Here is a 19,491-nt window from a genome sequence, read left to right as displayed (position 1 = left end):
TAAAATAGAATTTCATACTTTGGGGGAAAGTGGTGATGCTACTAGTTTTTGAGAGGAAGGGAAATAGTTTGGCGCCATAACATCATAACATTACGTTATAATGCTGAGTTCATAATAAATTAGGGAATGTAAATAACAGGGCCTGAGCTATTGAGAGAGGTTCAGGCTAGGACTCTATTCCTTGGAGCTCAGGAGGATGAGAGGTGATCTTGAAAATCTTGAGAGGAATAGATCGGTTAGATGCACAGAGTCTCTTGCCCATAGTAGTGGAATCGAGAATCAGAGGACATAGGCTTAAGGTGAAGGGGGAAAGATTTAATAGGAACCTGAGGGGCAACTTTTTCACGCAAGGGGGAGTTGGTGTATGAAACGCGCTGCCGGAGTTGAGGCAGGCACGATTGCAACGTTTAAGAAACATTTAGACAGGTACATGGATAGGACAGGTTTAGAGGGATGTAGGCCAAATGCAGGCAGGTGGGACTAATGTAGATGGGACATGTTGGCTGGTGTGGGCAAGTTGAATCGAAGAGCTCCATTACGCTAAGACTCTATGACAGTGTGTTAGTATTATTAATGTCAGCTAAATTAGGCCTGAGACAATTTTGCTCTTTGATTAGGTCATGTGATTAGCCCAATATATTTCGCTTCATTCTATAAGTTGGATGATCCTTTGGAAAACTGCGTACAAGTGGACAATGAGAGTGAGGAGGGGCAACGTCCAAACTATGTGAGTATGACAGTTGCCGATCATCCTTCATTTCCTTGGATTCTAAATGATTGCTTTCCCTTACTTCTCATTATGATGCTTGCCAAATGATTAACTAACTTTCAATAGTTCAATAGTTATTTTATTGTCACGTGTACCAAAGGTACAGTGAAATACATATTTTGGCCAATTACAGCCATCACCTCATTCAGTTCACCGGTGATCCCCGGTCCACCGGGCCTTCGTCCTTCATGCCATGGGGAGGGGCGTCTCCCGCCACCGACCTTGAAGGCGTGGAAGGTTAAACTCCCTGGTCTTCCCACTGGCCCTTTGTCCAGTGTCTGCTGTTGTCGCCGACTCTCTCCTCCTTCCATTACCCGGTCTTTGGGGGTGGGCGGGAGATGAGCCTTGTACCCACGCTAGGTGTACTCCCCTGGTTCCGCAGCCAGCTGCCCATTGGGGTTTGGCAACCGTTCGTCCACACAGCTCTCCGAGAGCTTCCGCCGTGCAGCCCTGTGTCCGTCGTTGCCTCAGTTCTTCGGGGATGAGCAGGGCCGAGTTCAGTGACGGCTTTCTTCGACAGGATGGCTTTATGGCATCCGGCGGAGCAGCCCACTGATCTTACCAGCTCTTACCTTAGTTTTCTTTCCCATAGCTTTCCCAAGTTGGTGGGCTTGATCTTGATGAGGTGGGATCTAAGGTGCGGAGGTGGTAATAATGGACCATGAATGACTGAAGGTTGGACATGATGGACATAATGGACATGGAATGACTGAAGATTGTTAATATTTTGGAATGTTTAACATAAACAAAAAAATAAAGAGAATACTCAGCCAGTCAGGCAGATCAGAGAAAGTGAAATTCCAACATCAGTGGTGAGAAAGTTTCTGAAGGGGATTCAGAGCATTTGGAAAGATCAGGAATGATTAGAGATAGTCAGCACGACTCTGTGCATGGGAAAGTGAGCCTCCTAAGTTTGTTGGAGTTTTTTTTCAGAGGTGACTGAGAAGACTGACAAGGCCAGTGTGGTAGACTTGTCTAAATGGACTTTAGCAAGACGTTTGACAAGGGCTGGGATGATAAAATGTTCTACATGGTTAGATGGTGAGACGCCATGGGATCAAATGTGAGTGAGCTAATCAGATGACAAAATTGGTTTGCTGGTAGAAGTGAGAGGTTACTAATGAAGAGTTGTTTCTCAGATAGGAGGCTGATGACCAGCAGATCATTGCTGTCTCCATAGGTGTTTGTCATCTATATTAATAATTTGAACGAGAATGTAATTGGTAAGATTAGTAAGTGTTACAGGTGATACTAATGTTGGTGCCACAGCGGACAGTGAAGAAGGTTATTTTAGATTACACGTGGATTTAGATCAACTGGAAAAGTGGGCCAAGAAATGGCAGACAGAACCTAACTCAAACAAGTGCAAAGTGTTGTATTTTAGGCAGTTGAACTCTGGCAGAACTTACACAGTGAACAGCAGGACACTGGAGAGTTGTGTAGAACAGAGAGACTTTGAGGTACATTATTCTCTGAGAGTGGCGACACAGGGTGGTGAAGAATATATTTGGCATGCTTGCGTACATTGGTCAGAGCATTGTGTTATGTTTCAACTGTGCAAGACATTGATGAGGCACACACTCGGAGGATAGAGTATATTTCTGATCACTATACTATAGGAAGGATGTCATTATGCTGGAAATGGGCGCAGAAACGATTCACAAGAATGTTGCCTGGTCGAGAGCACTTGAGTTATAAGGAGAGAATGGATAAGCTGGAGATTTTTTCTTTTCTCTGGAATGCAGAAGGCTGAGTAGTGACTTAAGGACGTGTATAAAATCATAAGGAGCGTAGATCAGTCTGAAGAAGGGTCTTGACCCGAAACATCACCCGTTCCTTCTCTCCAGAGATGCTACCTGTCCCGCTGAGTTACTCCAGCATTTTGTGTCTCGGGACGTGGTTTAGGTGGATGGCAGTCTTTTACCCAGGGTAGAGGAATTCAAAACCAGAGGTCACAGATTCATGGTGAGAGGAGAAGATTTAAAGGGGATTTGAGGGGCAACCTTTCACACCCAGAAGGTGATGCGTCTGTGGAATGATCTGCCAATGGAAGTAGTTGATGAAGGTATATTTACAACATCTGAAAGACATTTGAACAGATATGTGGATGAGATTCCTTTACACCTCCACCCGTGTAGGCTCATGATTTCATCCGAAAACAGAAGCCCAACCAAGTCCCCACTGGCATCGTGCTAATTGCTGGAACATCTTTGACACTCAACGACTTCTCTGTTAATTCCACTCTTTCTCCAGATTAAAGACAAAGCTCTGGGACCTCACATGGACCACACTCTGCTTGGCATTTTGTTGACTCCATGCTAATTTGGGACTCCAACTCTTGCTCTGATACATTGACAACAGCATTGGGGCGTATCCTGTACCCACACAGAACTAAAAAATGTCACCACTTTTGTTGTCAATTTCCACCCGGCCCTCACATTTACCAACTCCATCATTGACACTTCCCTTCCTCTGCCGGACACACACTGATCAGTGGGTAACCACCTGCCTCACAAACTCACAAAGGCTTGTTGTTCTCCCTCACAGGAGGGAGAGCACGCGAGTAGTTGCAACATTTAGCAAATAGTGAGAGGAGCTTTTGCATCGCCAAGAGAAGGCAACAGATCAACAGCTGGTAAACGAGACTGGTCGAGATGGACATGGTCAACATAGATGGAGGGGGGGTGGGGGGGGGTGCTGTTTCTGTGCAGTGTGACACTTCCCCAGACAGGGTAAACGCAAGGGTGATCCTGACCTGAGGTTTCTCACAGATCATACTATTGACATGCAGAGAATGGGAGCAAGTGAAAAAGGCAAGTCTCACACACTAATTGGCTAATAAAAGGAAGGAATGTGAAATTTATGGGTGTTGGTGGCTGTGGAGGCCAAGTCTGGATATTTTTAAAGTGGAGATTGACATGTTCTTGATTAGTTTAGTTTAGTTTAGAGATACAGCACGGAAACAGGCTCTTCGGCCCACCAGGTCCGTGCCGACCAGCGATCCCTACACATTAACACTATCCCACTAGGGACAATTTTTACCTTTTACCAAGCCAATTTACCTACAAACCTGTACGTCTTTGGAGTGTGGGAGGAAGCCGAAGATCTCAGAGAAAACCCACGCAGGTCATGGGGAGAACGTACAAACTCCGTACAGACAGCACCCGTAGTCGGGATCGAACCCGGGTCTCCGGTGCTACATTCGCTGTAAGGCAGCAACTTTACTGCTGCGCCACCATGACCACCCTTAGTAGAGATGTCAAAGGTAATGGGAGAAGGCAGGTGAATGGGGTTGAAAGGGAAAGATAGATCAGCCATGTTTGAATGGAAGAGTAGACTTGATGGGCTGAATGGCCTAATTCTGCACCTTTGACTGATGAACACGAACTTGTCGGGTCATCTCAGAGCAGGCAAAATAGAGTGGCATGAACGTTTCTTGTATTGTGTTTTTGCGCACTAAAATGCACAACTTACATGAGGTTCGGTCACGTTGACTTGATCCCAGCTTCACAAAGTGCCATATCCTTACTCATGCTGAAGAGCATCATTTGTTTTTTGAATTAATAAACCTCATTGTTTTTATTTCGTGTGGCCACCAAACCAGAACAAGCAAAACTATTTCCTCATTTAGCTGCATCTAACTGAGTGTTAATAGAGAAGGGCCCAGATCTGTCAAAGGACAATACATCTTGAGAATAACAATGTGAGAAATAGTACATAGAGTCATATCATCATGCGGAATGGAGACAGGCCCTTTGGCCCAATCTGTCCATGCCGGTCACGATGCCCCAACTCACCTCGTCCCACTTGCTTGCATTTGACCCATATTTCTTTAAACCTTTCAGTTCCAAATGTACTTGTCCAAATATCTTTTAAATGCTGTTATTGTACCTGCTTCACCCACTTCCACTGGTAGCTCATTCTATATATGTAATGTCCTCTGTCTGAAAAAGTGTCCCATGTGTTCTTATTATATCATTCCCCTCTTACCTTAAATGTGTGACCATACTTCTTGAATCCCAAACCCTAGAAAAACCATTGTATGATCTTATAGAGGGTTAATTTTTTTAGTTTGAAGATACAGTGCGGAAACAGGTCCTTTGACCCACCGAGTCCGCACCGACCAGTGATCCCCACACATTAACACTATCCCACACACATTATGGACAATTTACATTTATATCAAGCCAAATAACCTACACACCTGTATGTCTTTGGAGTGTGTGAGGAAACTGAAGATCTCGGAGAAAACCCACGCGGTCATGGGGGATCATATAAACTTGGAACCGGCAGAACCTGTAGTTGGGATCGAACCCGAGTCTCTGGCGCTGTAAGTTCTGTAAGACAGCAACTCTACGGTGTATAAAATGAGGGGAGTAGATAACGTGAATGCACAGTCTTTTCCCAGGGTAGGGGAATTAAGAACAAGAGGGTATAGATTTAAGATGAGAGGGAAAAGATTTAATAGAAACCTGAAGTGCAACTTTATCACACAAATGGTGTTGGATATTTGGAACGTGAAATAGTTGAGGCAGGTAAAATAACAACAATTAAAAGACTGGGTGGGTACATAGATAGGAAACTTTTAGAGAGATACGGGCTGATTGTAGGCAAATGGGGCTAGCTTAGATGGGCTATCATAGATGTGTTGGGCAGAATGACCTGTTTCTGTGTTGAATGTCTCTGACTTTAAAAGATATATATGGGGCAAGATTTTTGTACAGAGAATGGTGCAGTAACTTGGTATGTTTTGCCAGGAGTGATAGTGCAAGCAGATGCATTGTGGTGTTCAAGATGCTTTTAAACAGAAATAGAAATATGTAGGAAATAGAGGAATATAGTTCACAATTTTCCAACAGGATCCCATCACTAGTCACATCTTCCCATCTCCACCCCTTTCCGCAAAGACCATTCCTTCCGCAACTCCCTGGTCAACTCGTCCCTTCCCATCCAAACCCCCCCCCCAGGTACTTTCCCCAGCAACCGCAGGAGATGCAACGCCTGTCTTTATACCTCCCCCCTTGACTCCGTCCAAGGACTCTGACAGTCTTTTCAGGTGAGACAGAGGCTCACTTGAAACTCCTCCAACCTGATCTACTGTATCCTCTGTTCCAGGTGTGGACTCCTGTATATCCTGGTAAAATAATTAGGTGCATCTACCCTATCTATTCCCCTCATGGTCTTATACACCCCTTTAGATCACCTCTCATCTTCCTGCATTCCAAGGGTAAAGTCCAAGCCTGCCCAACCGTTCCCTATAGCTCAGGCCCCCAAGTCCTGGCATCATCTCCATGTAGTGCCGGAGACCCGAGTTGGGTCCCGACTATGGGTGCTGTCTGTATGTAGTTTGTACGTTCTCCTCAGTGTGGAAACAAGCCCTTCGGCCCACCGAGTCCACATCGACCAGCGACTCCCACAAATTAATACTATCCTACACACACTAGGGACAATTTACACTTATACCAAGCCAATTAACCTTCAAACCTATACGTCTTTGGAGTGTGGGAGGAAACCGAAGATCTCAGAGAAAACCCACGCGGTCACGAGAAGAACATACAAACTCTGTACAGACAGCACCCGTAGTCGGGATCGAACCTGGGTCTTCAGTGCTGCAAGCGCTGTAAAGCAGCAACTCTACCGCTGCACCACCGTGCAGCCCTAGCATGACGAAACTCACTCATCTGGCTTTCCATGGTCCAACAACTTCAATGGCATGGTATGTTTTGCATCTGGCACCAGTAGTTTGGGCAGCTGCGTTAGCATTTTGTATTGCCAATTGTTCCCCTGTTTTGGCAAAATTAAGATGAGGAATAAATATCTGCTTTTACAGAATTTCTGATAGAAAATAAACCACAAATTGAAAATGGAGAATTGACCTGGTTTACCAAGGACAACCTTTGTGCAGGCTGCCATGGGAGGCCGCAAAGGGAATTAGAAACTGGCAAGGCAATCTCTCCTGTTGATTCTTGAAGCTGCTGGTTAACAATAGGAGGTAACAATGGATGTACCGGGTAATCTGGTACGCCTAGGGATTAGGCATACGTTTACCTCAGGGTGGGAAGGGTTGACGGGGCAATTTCTGTCATCCAACATGGATCAGTCCCAAGTGTTTCAGACTACAGAATTTCATCCTGTGTTATAACTAAATTTGGTATTGGGGAGACAATACCTGGAGTTTTGTGTCTAAATTTGTTCCCACTACTTAAAAAACAGATATACTTTCTAGAGTAGGTTGACCATACTGGTTTCTGGATATGAGGAAAGATTGAGTGGACGAGGAGTGTATTAGATTAATTGAACGAGTCTGAGTCTGTATTGTACCAGAGTATTTTCTATGGCACAGGAAACTGAGAGACAACCTCAATGAAATGTTATAGGGCTTGACTGGGAGATAAAAGCAACCGCAAAATGAGAGATGCTGGAGAGATCTAGAAATAGGAATTAAAACATCAGAATAGTGGGAAAACAATTCATGACTGAAATGTCTTAATTCAAAGGGTGGAGACTTCCTGGGTTTGTCCATACTGAGGGTTGAGGAGGCCGTGTCATTCAAATCAGTGATTGATGCATTTCTGGATGTTGAGGCAAATAAAGGATGTGGGGTTAGTGGCAGAGAAATGGTGCAGAAGTTGAATTTCGCTCATAAACGATGATTGGTGGAGCAACCTCACGAAGGTAAATATTTAGGTCTGTGCTGGCCCTGTGTTCCCCTTTAAAGAGAAAGAAAGAATTTTCTAGAATTGGTCCAAACCAACTGCTATTCAATGGCGCTATAATTATCCGATTTTACTCTACAGTAAAATTTAAAGATAAAAATTGTAAGTCAAGCCAAAACCAACTTGTTAAAGTAGCATCAAATGAGTGTCTCTCTGTCTCTCTATCTCTCTCTCTCTCCATACAAATTTGAAGTGTAGGAGGAAACCGGAGCACTGGAGAAAACCCACACATGTCACGGGGAGAATGTACAAGCTCCATACAGACAGCACCCGTGGTCAGGATCGAACCCGGATCTCTGGTGCTGTAAGGCAGCAACTCTACCGCTGAGTCACCGTGCTGCCCCTTCTTCAGGCTCATTGCTTTACTTCTCAGTCTCACACGTGTCAATACAGCTTATAGTAGTTAATAATCTTTTGCAATACTGCCTTTCAGAAATTATATTAAAACACCGTGAAACACCAGAAATACTTTAAAATAGGCTTCTTTGTTTATGACCTGCGTTATTTATGTACGATGCCTCTTACTGTGCAGTATTCCATAATGGAGGGTAAGATGAAATAAACTCTCAGATGATTATTTGAATTGTTACAATTTCTTGACTTTAGTTTAGTTTAGAGATACAGCATGGAAACAGGCCCTTTGGCGCACCGAGTCCGCACCGGACCCACCAAGATTACACTGAGCCCACCGAGTACGCACCGGACCCACCGAGTCCGCATTGAGCCCACCGAGTCCATACCGAGTCCAGCGATCCCGCACTGAGCAAACCAAGTCCGCACTGAGCTCACGGAGACGGCACCGAGCCCACCGAGTATGCACTGAGCCCACCGAGTCTGCACCGGACCCACCGTGTCCGCATTGAGCCCACCGAGTCCGCACCGAGTCCACACTGAGCCCACCAAGTCCGCACCGAGCCCACCGAGTCTGCACTGAGTTTACCAAGTCCGCACCGAGCCCACCGAGTCCACACTGAGCCCACCAAGTCTGCACCGAGTCCACACCGAGCCCACTGAGTCCGCACCGAGCCCACCGAGTCCACACCAAGCCCACCGATTCTACACTTAGCCCACTGAATCCACACTCAGCCCACCGAATCCACACTCAGCCCACCGAATCCACACTCAGCCCACCGAGTCCACACTCAGCCCACCGACTCTGCACCATCCACACTGAGCCCACCAAGTCCGCACTGAGCCCACCGTGTCCGCACCGTGCCCACCGTGTCCGCACCGAGCCCACCGTGTCCGCACCGAGTCCGCACCCGAGCCCACCGAGCCCGCACTGAGTTTATTGTCATACCTGAACAATTTTGATTCTATTGCAAAAAAATAAAGCTCAGTGGTAGAAATTTAAAGGAAGACTTAACAGGAAATGAACCTAACGGGGGAAATTATTCTGACTTGGCATATTCTTGTTTGCGAGGGTAAGTGATACTTCAAGGTTTTGTGTTATTTACTGTGGCCATGATCGTGTGGGCCGCAGAATGGCATTATTAGCTATATTTCCAATTTTGTGTCCTGGATAGTCTGAAGGACTAACTGTGAAAGGTGTAATTTAACCACAATTATTCTGGGCAAACCATCAAACATCAGTAACACTTGGTCCTGTTGCTTTCACTTTTTAGCTGGCTATCTGTACGTCTTTGATGAATAGTGTGGCACCAAACTGCACGGTACTTGAATCGAGTTACATTAAGAGATGCATCCAAGACCTGTCCAAGTGCTCCAGGGAGCAAAACGTAAACTGTGCTTGTGACACATTCTCAGAGTACGCACGGGAGTGTTCAAGGCTTCTGCAACCCGTCCACAATTGGAGAAATGAGCAGCTGTGCCGTAAGTCCCAATACGTATATTTTTTGAGTTCATGGCAACCCAGCAATACCTTTGTTCACTTTGCTTTTACATCTCATTAATCTACATCCATGCAGGGTCCTTCAGTCCCAATAACAAGGCTTGTTTCTCTGCCCACACATGTCCACAAGATGGGTCAACATCCATGGCGTACAGAAATTGATTCACAGTTCATCCTATCACATGCAAATGGAGACAGACTGACAAAGATTCTTATTGCTAGATGTTGACAATTTTTTTAATTTATTTCCTAAATATTACAGCATGGAAACAGGCCCTTCGGCCCAACCTGCCCACACCGGGCTTGTTTCCACGCTGTAATATCTAGGATTTTTTTTTTTTTAATTGTCAACATCTAGCAATAAGAATGTCAACATGTCCCATCTACACTGTTCCATCTACACTTGTCCCATCTGTATGGATTTGGCCTATATCCCTCTAAACCTATCCTATCTATGTTCCTGTCTAAATATTTCTTAAAAGTTGCGGTAATACCTGTTTCAACTACTTTCTCTGGCAGCTCGTTCCATACACCCATCATCCATTGTGTACAAAAGGTTACATCTCAGATTCTTGCTATTGAGGGAGTGCAGCGTAGGTTCACCAGCTTAATTTCCAGGATGGTGGGACTGACATGTGATGAAAGAATGGATCGACTGGGCTTATATTCACTGGAATTTAGGATGAGAGGGGATCTTGTAGAAACATATAAAATTCTTAAGGGATTGGACAGGCTAGGTAAAGGAAAAATGTTCCTGGTGTTGGGGGAGTCCAGAACCAGGAGTCACAGTTTAAGAATAAGGGGTAGGCCATTTAGGACTGAGTTGAGGAAAAACGTTTTCACCCAGAGAGTTGTGAATCTGTAGAATTCTCTGCCACAGAAGGCAGCGGAGGCCAATTCACTGGATGTTTTCAAGAGAGAGTTAGATATAGCTCTTAGGGCTAATGGACCCAAGGTATACGGGGGGAAAGCAGGAACGAGGTACTGATTTTGGATGATCAGCCATGATCATATTGAATGGCGGTGCTGGCTCAAATTGAATGGCCTACACCTGCACCTATTTTCTATGTTTCTATGTTCCTATTAAAACTTTCCCCCTCACATTAAACTATGTTCAGAAATTCATGTTCATAAGTTCTAGGAACAGAATTAGTCCATCGGCCCATCAAATCTACTTCGCCATTCATGGCTAATCTATCTTTCCCTCGCAACCCCATTCTCCTGCTTTCTCCCCAAACCCCTGACTAATCACGAATCTGTCAATCTGCGCCATAAAAATATCCATTGACGGCCTCCACAGCCGTCTGTGGCAATTAATTCCACAATTCACCACCCTCTGACTAAAGAAATTCCTTCTCAACTCCTACTCCTTTCTAAAGGTACGTCCTTTTATTCTGAGGCTGTGGCCTCTGGTCCCAGACTCTCCCACTAGTAGAAACATCCTCCCCTCTTTCACCATCCAGGCCATTCACTCTTCGGTAAATTTTAATGAGGTCCCCCTCACACCCCCATTTTTTAAGTCAGGTCAAGTTTACTGTCATATGCACAAGTATGGTGAGATGCTGGTACAATGAAAATCTTGCTTACAGCAGCTTCACTGGCACATAGACTCACACAAAATCATAAATTATACAAAAAGACAGTGAAGAGAAAAAAACTGCAAAAATATGAAAATAGTGCAAAACCACATTAGAAAATAAGTCCATGGTAATTCAAGAGGTGATCTGTAGTATTCTGTCGCTGTGGTAGAACTACGCTTGTGCCAGGTCCAACCCTCATTATTCATTGCAACTTGACACGTGTTTTTTCCTCATAACCTTTTCCATTACTGCTGAAAAATCCTTGCCAAATGTTAATTCTACTCTCCACAGATTACGCCTTACACACTGAACATCTCCAGCGTTTTCATTTTATAACTTTTGTGATATTATTGTAAATGCAAAAATAACACCAATGACATTAAATCTGCAGCCCATGAAACACAGCAGCTTTGATATCAAGATGTGTCGGAAAATAACTGCAGAGACTGGTTCAAATCGAAGGTAGATTCAAAATGCTGGAGAAACGGTCAGGCAACATCTGAGGATGAGATGCTGCCTGACCTGCTGAGTTACTCCAGCATTTTGTGTCTACCTAGCTTTGATATCAATGTCTGTTGCAATGTGGTCTATTGTTTTCAGTAGCTGTTGTATATTTTCTTATTCTTTTTAAGAAATTTCTAAACTAATATAACAACACTAAACATCGTTAAGCAAACTAGTAAAAAAGCATTCCCCCGTTATATAAAAGTAATCTGATAGAAAGAGCACTATGGGGTCACCAGTGCAAGCTCCACTAACTTTGAACAATTTCTATCGTTGATGAATTAGCTACAAGTCCATATGGAAAAGATCAATTGTTTGGAAGCAAATGTAATGTCACTCTGACCCTGGAAACTACTGCCAGCAGAAAGTTTGTTGTAAATCTTATTTTTATGAGCTACAGGACAAGTGACGGGACAATCCTGAACCCGATAGATTTCCTGCCAAAACATAAATGTTGGAAGTCTCTCTGGCTAAATGTTGCTTGCACAAAAAAACATAAATGTGGGGGGTTCCTGGGCTCCTCAAATTCCTATATTATCTCCCAGCATATCGCTATGTAGCCCCTCCAGAGCAATATTTTTTTTATCTCTGCCCTTCTCATTGTCTATGGCACCTCTGATTCTACTATTGTCTTCCAGTGCTAAAGGTTCTCTCTCCGACAGTGTCTTCAACCATACTTCTGCCTTCTCTGTCAAAACTCAATTGAAGACCTACTCTTTAGCTGCTCCCATTGACTCCATTATTTTCCTTTAGCTCAGTTTCTTTATTAAGTTCTTGAGGATGCTTTGAAAATGGGAGAGCCCCAATGCTGTATCATTATTATACCTTTCTGTTGCTGCTGTAATACAGTTGTGGCTGTCAATATTATGAATGATGTTGTCATCACTGCAGCTGTTGAGTATTGCCATTATTAGCACTGTTGCTGGGTTGGTGCCGCTGTTACTTTACATGACAAATAGAACACCGTGGGAGTAGCGGTAGAGCTACTGCCTTACAGCACCAGAGACCTAGGTTTGATCCTGACTACGGGTGCTTGGTTGTACGGAGTTTGTACGTTCTCCCCGTGATCTGCGTGGGTTTTTGCCGAGATCTTCGGTTTCTTTCCACACTCCAAAGACGTACAGGTTTGTAGGTTAATTGGTTTGATCTACATGTAAAATTGTCCCAAGTGTGTGGAGGATATTGTCAGTGTGCAGGGATGGCTGGTTGATGTGGGCCGAAGGGCCTGTTTCCTTGCGGTATCTCTAAACTAAATTAAACATGGAACAGGACAGCACAGGAACAAGCTCTTCAGCCCTCAATGTCCGTGCTGAGCATGATGCTGAGATAAAATAATCTCATCTGCCTGCACATCCCATTTGCTGACACATGATCCATATCTGTCTATTTCTTGCATGATCATGAGTCTGTCAACATGCCATTTGCATGCCTCTATCATAGCAGCTTTAACCATTTCCCCAGGCAGTAAGTTTCAGGCACCTACCTTTCTCTGTGTAAAATAAACAGTGTAAATCTCCTTTAAACTTTCCCCCTCTCACCTTTAACCTACGTCCTCTTGCATTTGCATTTTTACCCCAGGAAAAAGAGACTGACTGTCTGCCCTATCTGCAGTGCCCTCCATAAGGTTTGGGACAAAGACCCGTCATTCATTTATTTGCGTCTGTACTCCACAATTTGAGATTTGTAATAGGAAAAAAATCACATGTGGTTAAAGTGCACATTGTCAGATTTTAATAAAGGCCATTTTTATACATTTTGGTTTCACCATGTAGAAATTACAGCTGTGTTTATACATAGTCCCCCCATTTCACGGCACCGTAATGTTTGGGACACAGCAATGTCATGTAAATGAAAGTAGTCATGTTCAGTATTTTGTTGCATATCCTTTGCATGCAATGACTGCTTGAAGTCTGCGATTCATGGACATCACCAGTTGCTGGGTGTCTTCTCTAGTGATGCTCTGCCAGGCCTGTATTGCAGCCATCTTTAGCATGCTTGTTTTGGGGGCTCGTCCCCTTCAGTTTTCTCTTCAGCACACAAAAAGCATGCTCAGTTGGGTTCAAATCAGGTGATTGACTTGGCCACTCAAGAATTGACCATTTTTTAGCTTTGAAAAACTCCTTTGTTGCTTCAGCAGTATGTTTGGGATCATTGTCGTGCTGTAGAATGAACAGCTGGCCAATGAGTTTCGAGGCATTTGTTTGAACTTGAGCAGATAGGGTGTGTCTGTACACTTCAGAATTCATTATGCTACTACCATCAGCAGTGTATCATCAATGAAGATGTGAGCCAGTACCTTCAGCAGCCATTCATGCCCAGGCCATAACACCTCCACCACCGTGTTTCACAAATGAGGTGGTATGCTTTGGATCTTGGGCAGTTCCTTCTCACCTCCATACTTTGCTCTTGCCATCACTCTGATTTCAGTTAATCTTCATCTCATCTGTCCACAAGACCTTTTTCCTCAACTGTGGTTGCTCTTTTAAGTACTTCTTGGCAAACTGTAACCTGGCCATTCTATTTTTGCGGCTAACCAGTGGTTTTCATCTTGCAATGTAGCCTCTGTATTTCTGTTCATGAAGTCTTCTGCGGACAGTGGTCATTGACAAATCCACACCTGACTCCTGAAGCGTGTTTCTGATCTGTCGGACAGGTATTTGGGGATTTTTCTTTATTATACAGAGAATTCTTCAGTCATCAGCTGTGTTGCTCTCTTTCTTCTTAATGATGTCCCAAACAATTGATTTTGGTAAGCCTGTTTGGCTGATGTCTCTAACAGTTTTATTCTTGTTTCTCAGTCTCATATTGGCTTCTTTGACTTTCATTGGCACAACTTTGGTCCTCAATTTGATAAACAGCAATAAAAATTTCCATAGGTGATGGAAAGACTGGAGGAAAGACTAGGTTCTGAGAGCTCTCTTAATATACCTGCATTAAGGAGGCATTTAAACACACCTGAGCAATTACAAACACCTGTGAAGCCATGTGTCCCAAACATTACGGTGCCCTGAAATGGGGGGACTTTGTATAAACACAGCTGTAATTTCTACATGGTGAAATCAAAATGTATAAAAATACCCTTTAATAAAATCTGAAAAAAGGCACTTTAACCACATGTGATTTTTTCTATTACATATCTCAAATTGTGGAGTGCAGAGGCAAATACATAAATGATGGGTCTTTGTCCCAAACATTATGGAGGGCACTGTATGCCTGTTATAACTTTATATTCTTTTATCAGGTCACCACTCAGCCTCTGATGTTTCAGAAAAAATAACCTAACTTTCTCTAATACAGAATACAGAATACAGAGCCTTTATTTGTCATTCGGTACCAAGGTACCGAACGAAATTACGTTACCAGCAGTCACACAAAAAAAGAAACACAAGACACATAACCCCAACACAAACATCCATCACAGTGACTCCAAACACCCCCTCACTGTGATGGAGGCAACAAAACATCCGCTCTCTTCCCAACGCCCTTCCCCCGCGGCCGAGCCACACCGGGCGCTGAAACATCCCACGGCCGAGCCGGGCGATGGAAGGCCCCACAGCCATACCGTGTGCAGCTAAGTCCCGCGGCCGAGCCGCGCCGGGCGATGGAATGTCCCGCGGCCGAGCCGCACCAGCGATGGAAGGCCCCGCGACCGAGCCGCACCAGCGATGTAAAGTTCCGCGGCTGAGCCGCGCCGGGCGATGTTAGGTCCCGCGGCCAAACCGCACCGGGCGATGGAAGGCCCCGCGGCCGAGCCGCACCTGGCGCTGAACCGTCCCGCGGCCGAGCCGCGCCGGACGATGGAAGGCCCCGCGGCCGCTCTGGGCGATGGAAGGCCCCGCGGCCGAGCCGCACCGGGCACTGTTAAGTCCAGCGGCCGAGCCGCACTGGGCGATGGAAGGCCCCGCGGGCGATGGAAGGCCCCGCGTTTTTTTTTCCAGCGCAAACGGAGATACGACTCGGAAAGGGTCACATCTCCGTTGAGGAAGAGATTTTTAAAGGTTTCCCCCACCCCCCCCACCACCACCCACATATACACAGCTAAAGATAGACTATTTCATACATCTAACACTAACAAATAGACAAAGAAAGAAGAAAGACAAAGCAGGGCAGCGCCGCCACTTCCGGATCTGCCACTAATCTCCCCTTACATGTAGAATGCTAATTCTGGCAACATCTTAGGATAGAGAGTACTTGGCAACATCTAGGTAGCGTTCTGCACTCTGTCCAATGGCTCCAAATCTTTCCTTCCTGTAATTGGGCAAGCAGAACTGCAGAAAATACTCCAAATGTGCCCTTATTTTATATGGCTGCAACATGACTTCTTGATTTTTATATGCAATGTCAATGTCAATGTGCATGCCATGCACCTTCGTTACCACTCTATCTACTGGTGTGGCCACTTTTGGAGAGCTATGGACTTGCACCCAAATCCCTATACATTAATGGTCCCGAGGACCCTGCCATTTACTGTGTACTTCCCTCTTCCATTTGACCCGCCAAGGTGTCGTACTTCACGCTTGTTCAAATTAAATCATCTGCCCTTTCGCTGCCCATATCTCCAACAGTTATTTAACCTGCTCAATCATTTGACAAGAATGAGTGAAGAGTTAAAAACGTGAGCCAGGAACAAGACATGTCAAAGACTAGAGGGAAGATAGACACAAAATGCTGGAGTAGCTCAGCAAGGCAGGCAGCATCCATGGAGAGAAGGAATGGGTGAGGTTGTGGGTCAAGACCCTTTGACAACAATTTTTGTCTTCACTGTTGAAAATAAATTTCAAAATATTTGGGGGATTGCATTTTCAAGGACAGGAAGTGAATAGTTGGATTTGTGCAATGGCAGTGAAATGATTAATTTTTTTTTTAAACTGTCCCCTGTAAATAAATGGGAAGGGACTTCATCTGTTGCAAATCTTTATGGCGGATAGGAATGTTGTGATTTACATTAAATCTCTCATAACATAGGAAATCATCTTTGGTATTTCATCACCACATCTTTGAAAGTGTAGGTCAACGTTATCGCGGTCTGAGGGAGAATCAAAGAACCTTTGCTCTAACAGGCACACAGTGAGGAGTTTTGCCAAGCATACTGCGGAAGAAGACTTCCTACCAACACCACATAAGTACATCAGTTCAAAGTACAATGAGCAATTTACATTAAATCACATGGTCAGTAAAATATACTTCATGGCTCATTTGGTAGCATTTGTATAAGGGCCAGACACAGGCTCATCCTTTAACTTGGAAGAGCAACACACAAAGTGGTCAAGTTGAGGTTATTGCCATATGCAACAATGTACACATACATACAATGCAAATCTCGCTTACAGCAGTTTCACAGGCACACAGACTCAAACAACAAAGGGTGGTGGGTGTATGGAACAAGCTGCCAGAGGAGGTAGTTGAGGCAGGGACTAACCCAATGTTTAAAAGACAGACAGGTACATGGACAGGACAGGATTGGAGGGATATGGACCAAGCGCAGGCAAGTGGGACTAGTGTAGCTGGGACCTTGTTGGCCGGTGTGGGCAAGTTGGGTTGAAGGGCTTGTTTCCATACTGTAACATTCTATGACTATGACTCAACACACAAATATAAATTATGCTTAAGTTATATGGAGATTACTCTTAAATTTTACCAGACAATGAAAATAAAAAGTGCACAAAAAAAATGCAAAGCACAATTGGAAAACAAATTTAGGGTAGTGCAAGAAGTATCTGTACCCTGCTGGGGTCCGATTAGGGTTGTGCAGGCCAATTCAAGAACCGGATGGTTGTAGCTGTTCCTGACCCGTGGTGTGGGACTTCTGTACCTTCTGCCTGACAGTGAGAGTGAGAAGAGGGCAATACCCAGATGTTGGGGACATAGGCTTCCAGTCCACTGTGGTACCATGAACTTGCTGCTTTATTCTTGATGTGTGGGGATCACTGGGCGGCACGGACTTGGTGGGACGAAAAGGCCTGTTTCCGGCTGTATATATATGATATGATGATATGATCTGTTGAGGTCACGCTTGAAATAAGAGCCTTTTGAAGGAGGACCCATGACACCTCCTGGAGCTATACCTCAGTTCACCTCCTTGCAATGCCACATCTTGACTTCAACCAACAGAATCATCGAATCAGGACACTAAATCACTTCCCTGTAAGCAATCATGACTGCCTCCTTCCATACCCTGCCCCATCTGCCTATCCGGCTTTGCCACCCGCCAGTTGTCCCAATATCCTTCCCACCCCTCACACCCACAACGAGGAGGTGCAGGACCAGTTCTACCACCTCAGTTTCAGTTTAGTTTATTGTCACGTGTACCAAGGTACAGTGAAAAGCTTTTGTTGCGTCAGCGGAAAGACAATACATGATTACAATCATGCCATTTACAGTGTCCCTCCTTTGATTTAAGGGAATAAAGTTTAGAGCAAGGTAAAGCCAGTAAAGCCAATCAAAGATAGTCTGAGTCACCAATGGGGGTAGATAGTAGTCCGGGACTGCTCCTTAGTTGAAGTAGGATGATTCATTTGCCTGATAACAGCTGGGAAGAAACTGTCACTGAATCTGAATGTGTGCGTTTTCACACTACCTTTTGCCTGATGGGAGTGGGGAGAAGTGGGAGTGGCCAGGGTGCGAATCGTCCTTGATTCTGCTGCTGGCCTTGTCGAGGCAGCGTGAGGTATAAATGGAGTCAATGGAAGGGAGGTCAGTTTGTGTGATGGTCTGCAATCTCATGCAATCACCTCCAATCTCATGCGTTGACTTTCAGAGGGCAGTGGCTTCTCATACAACACACGCTGCTTGTTCAAGGTGCTTTTCCTGTGCTCAAGATCATTGTTTGAAGCAAGAACCAGGAGATTAATTCAACAACCACCAACAGTTATAGATGAACCAATGATTCATCCCATAAGCATTCTTCCAATGCTGCCATTTTCAAAATAATTGCTGTCAAAGTCTTTCAAATTGTTAGATTGCATTATGGCGAGTCTGGAAACTTGTTCTTTGTTGAAGAAGTTTATTGCGGCAGCAATATTCGATTACAAAGTTTTCTTAACAAGATTACAGACAACCATTAAAACTAACTCTTCTCTTCGAAGACGTCTCCCAACTGACTCTTTTCGGGTGCCAAAAGCGCACATGACAACGCTGTCCAATCAGCGGTGTCGCTCCCTGGACCAATCCCTACGGTCGCACCCACACGTGACCTTGCTGGCCAATCTGAGGGTTCGACGACTAGGACCACTCTCTATGGTCGCTAAAGCATCTTCTTTATCAGAGGAAATGTTCTCATGTCATACAATATTTGGTTCATTTTAGGAAGAATCACTTTGAGAGCAATAAGACACCTTTACTCTTATATCGAATCCTCCTGTGAGAAAAGTCACCGAGTCCTTTGTTCCGCTGATTCCTTGCAGCCCAGCATAGAATGTAGAACAGTGCAGCAGAGGAACAGACCCTTCGGCCCATAATCTCTGTACTGAACATGATGCCAAGTCACACTAATCTCCTATGCCTGCATGCGATCCCCAGTACTCCATTCCATGCATATCCATGTGCCTCTCCAAAAGCATCTTAATTGCCGCTATCATATCATAAGATCATAATATCGTAAGTGATCGGAGCAGAATTAGGCCATTTGGCGCATCAAGTCCACTCCGCCATTCAATCATGGCTGATCTATCTCTCCCTCCTAACCCCATTCTCCTGCCTTCTCCCCACAACCTCTGCGACCCGTACTAATCAAGAATCTATCTATCTCTGCCTTAAGAATATCCATTGACGGCCTCCACAGCCTTCTGTGGCTAGGAATTCCACAGAATTTCCACTATCGGCTTCCATCATCATCCCAGGTGTTCCAAGCACCTACAACTCTGCATAGGACCGCATGGTGGCGCAGCGGTAGAGATGCTGCCTTACAGCAAATGCAGCGCCGGGGATCCGGGTTCCATCCCGACTACGGGTGCTGTCAGTACCAAGGTTGTACGTTCTCCTCGTGACCTGCATGGGTTTTCTCTGAGATCTTCGGTTTCCTCCCACACTCCAAAGGTGTACAGGTTTGTAGGTTAATCGATTTGGTATAAA

At 44.8% G+C, this 19,491-nt stretch overlaps 1 protein-coding gene across 1 annotated transcript in view; it reads left to right on the top strand.

Moving 5' to 3' along the window:
- The window catches only part of LOC144602453 (mucin-6-like), a 170,386-nt gene that overhangs the window by 33,694 nt on the left and 117,201 nt on the right, over positions 1–19,491 (top strand). The window contains exons 9-10 of the mRNA XM_078415600.1: positions 618–727; positions 9,111–9,318. Of these exons, the coding sequence (XP_078271726.1) occupies positions 618–727; positions 9,111–9,318 (318 nt within the window). The remainder of the gene's footprint in view (positions 1–617; positions 728–9,110; positions 9,319–19,491) is intronic.

This window comes from Rhinoraja longicauda, chromosome 18, assembly GCF_053455715.1.
Source record: "Rhinoraja longicauda isolate Sanriku21f chromosome 18, sRhiLon1.1, whole genome shotgun sequence".
In the NCBI taxonomy this organism is placed as follows: Eukaryota; Metazoa; Chordata; class Chondrichthyes; order Rajiformes; family Arhynchobatidae; genus Rhinoraja; species Rhinoraja longicauda.
This window is presented reverse-complemented; position numbering and strand designations above follow the sequence as displayed.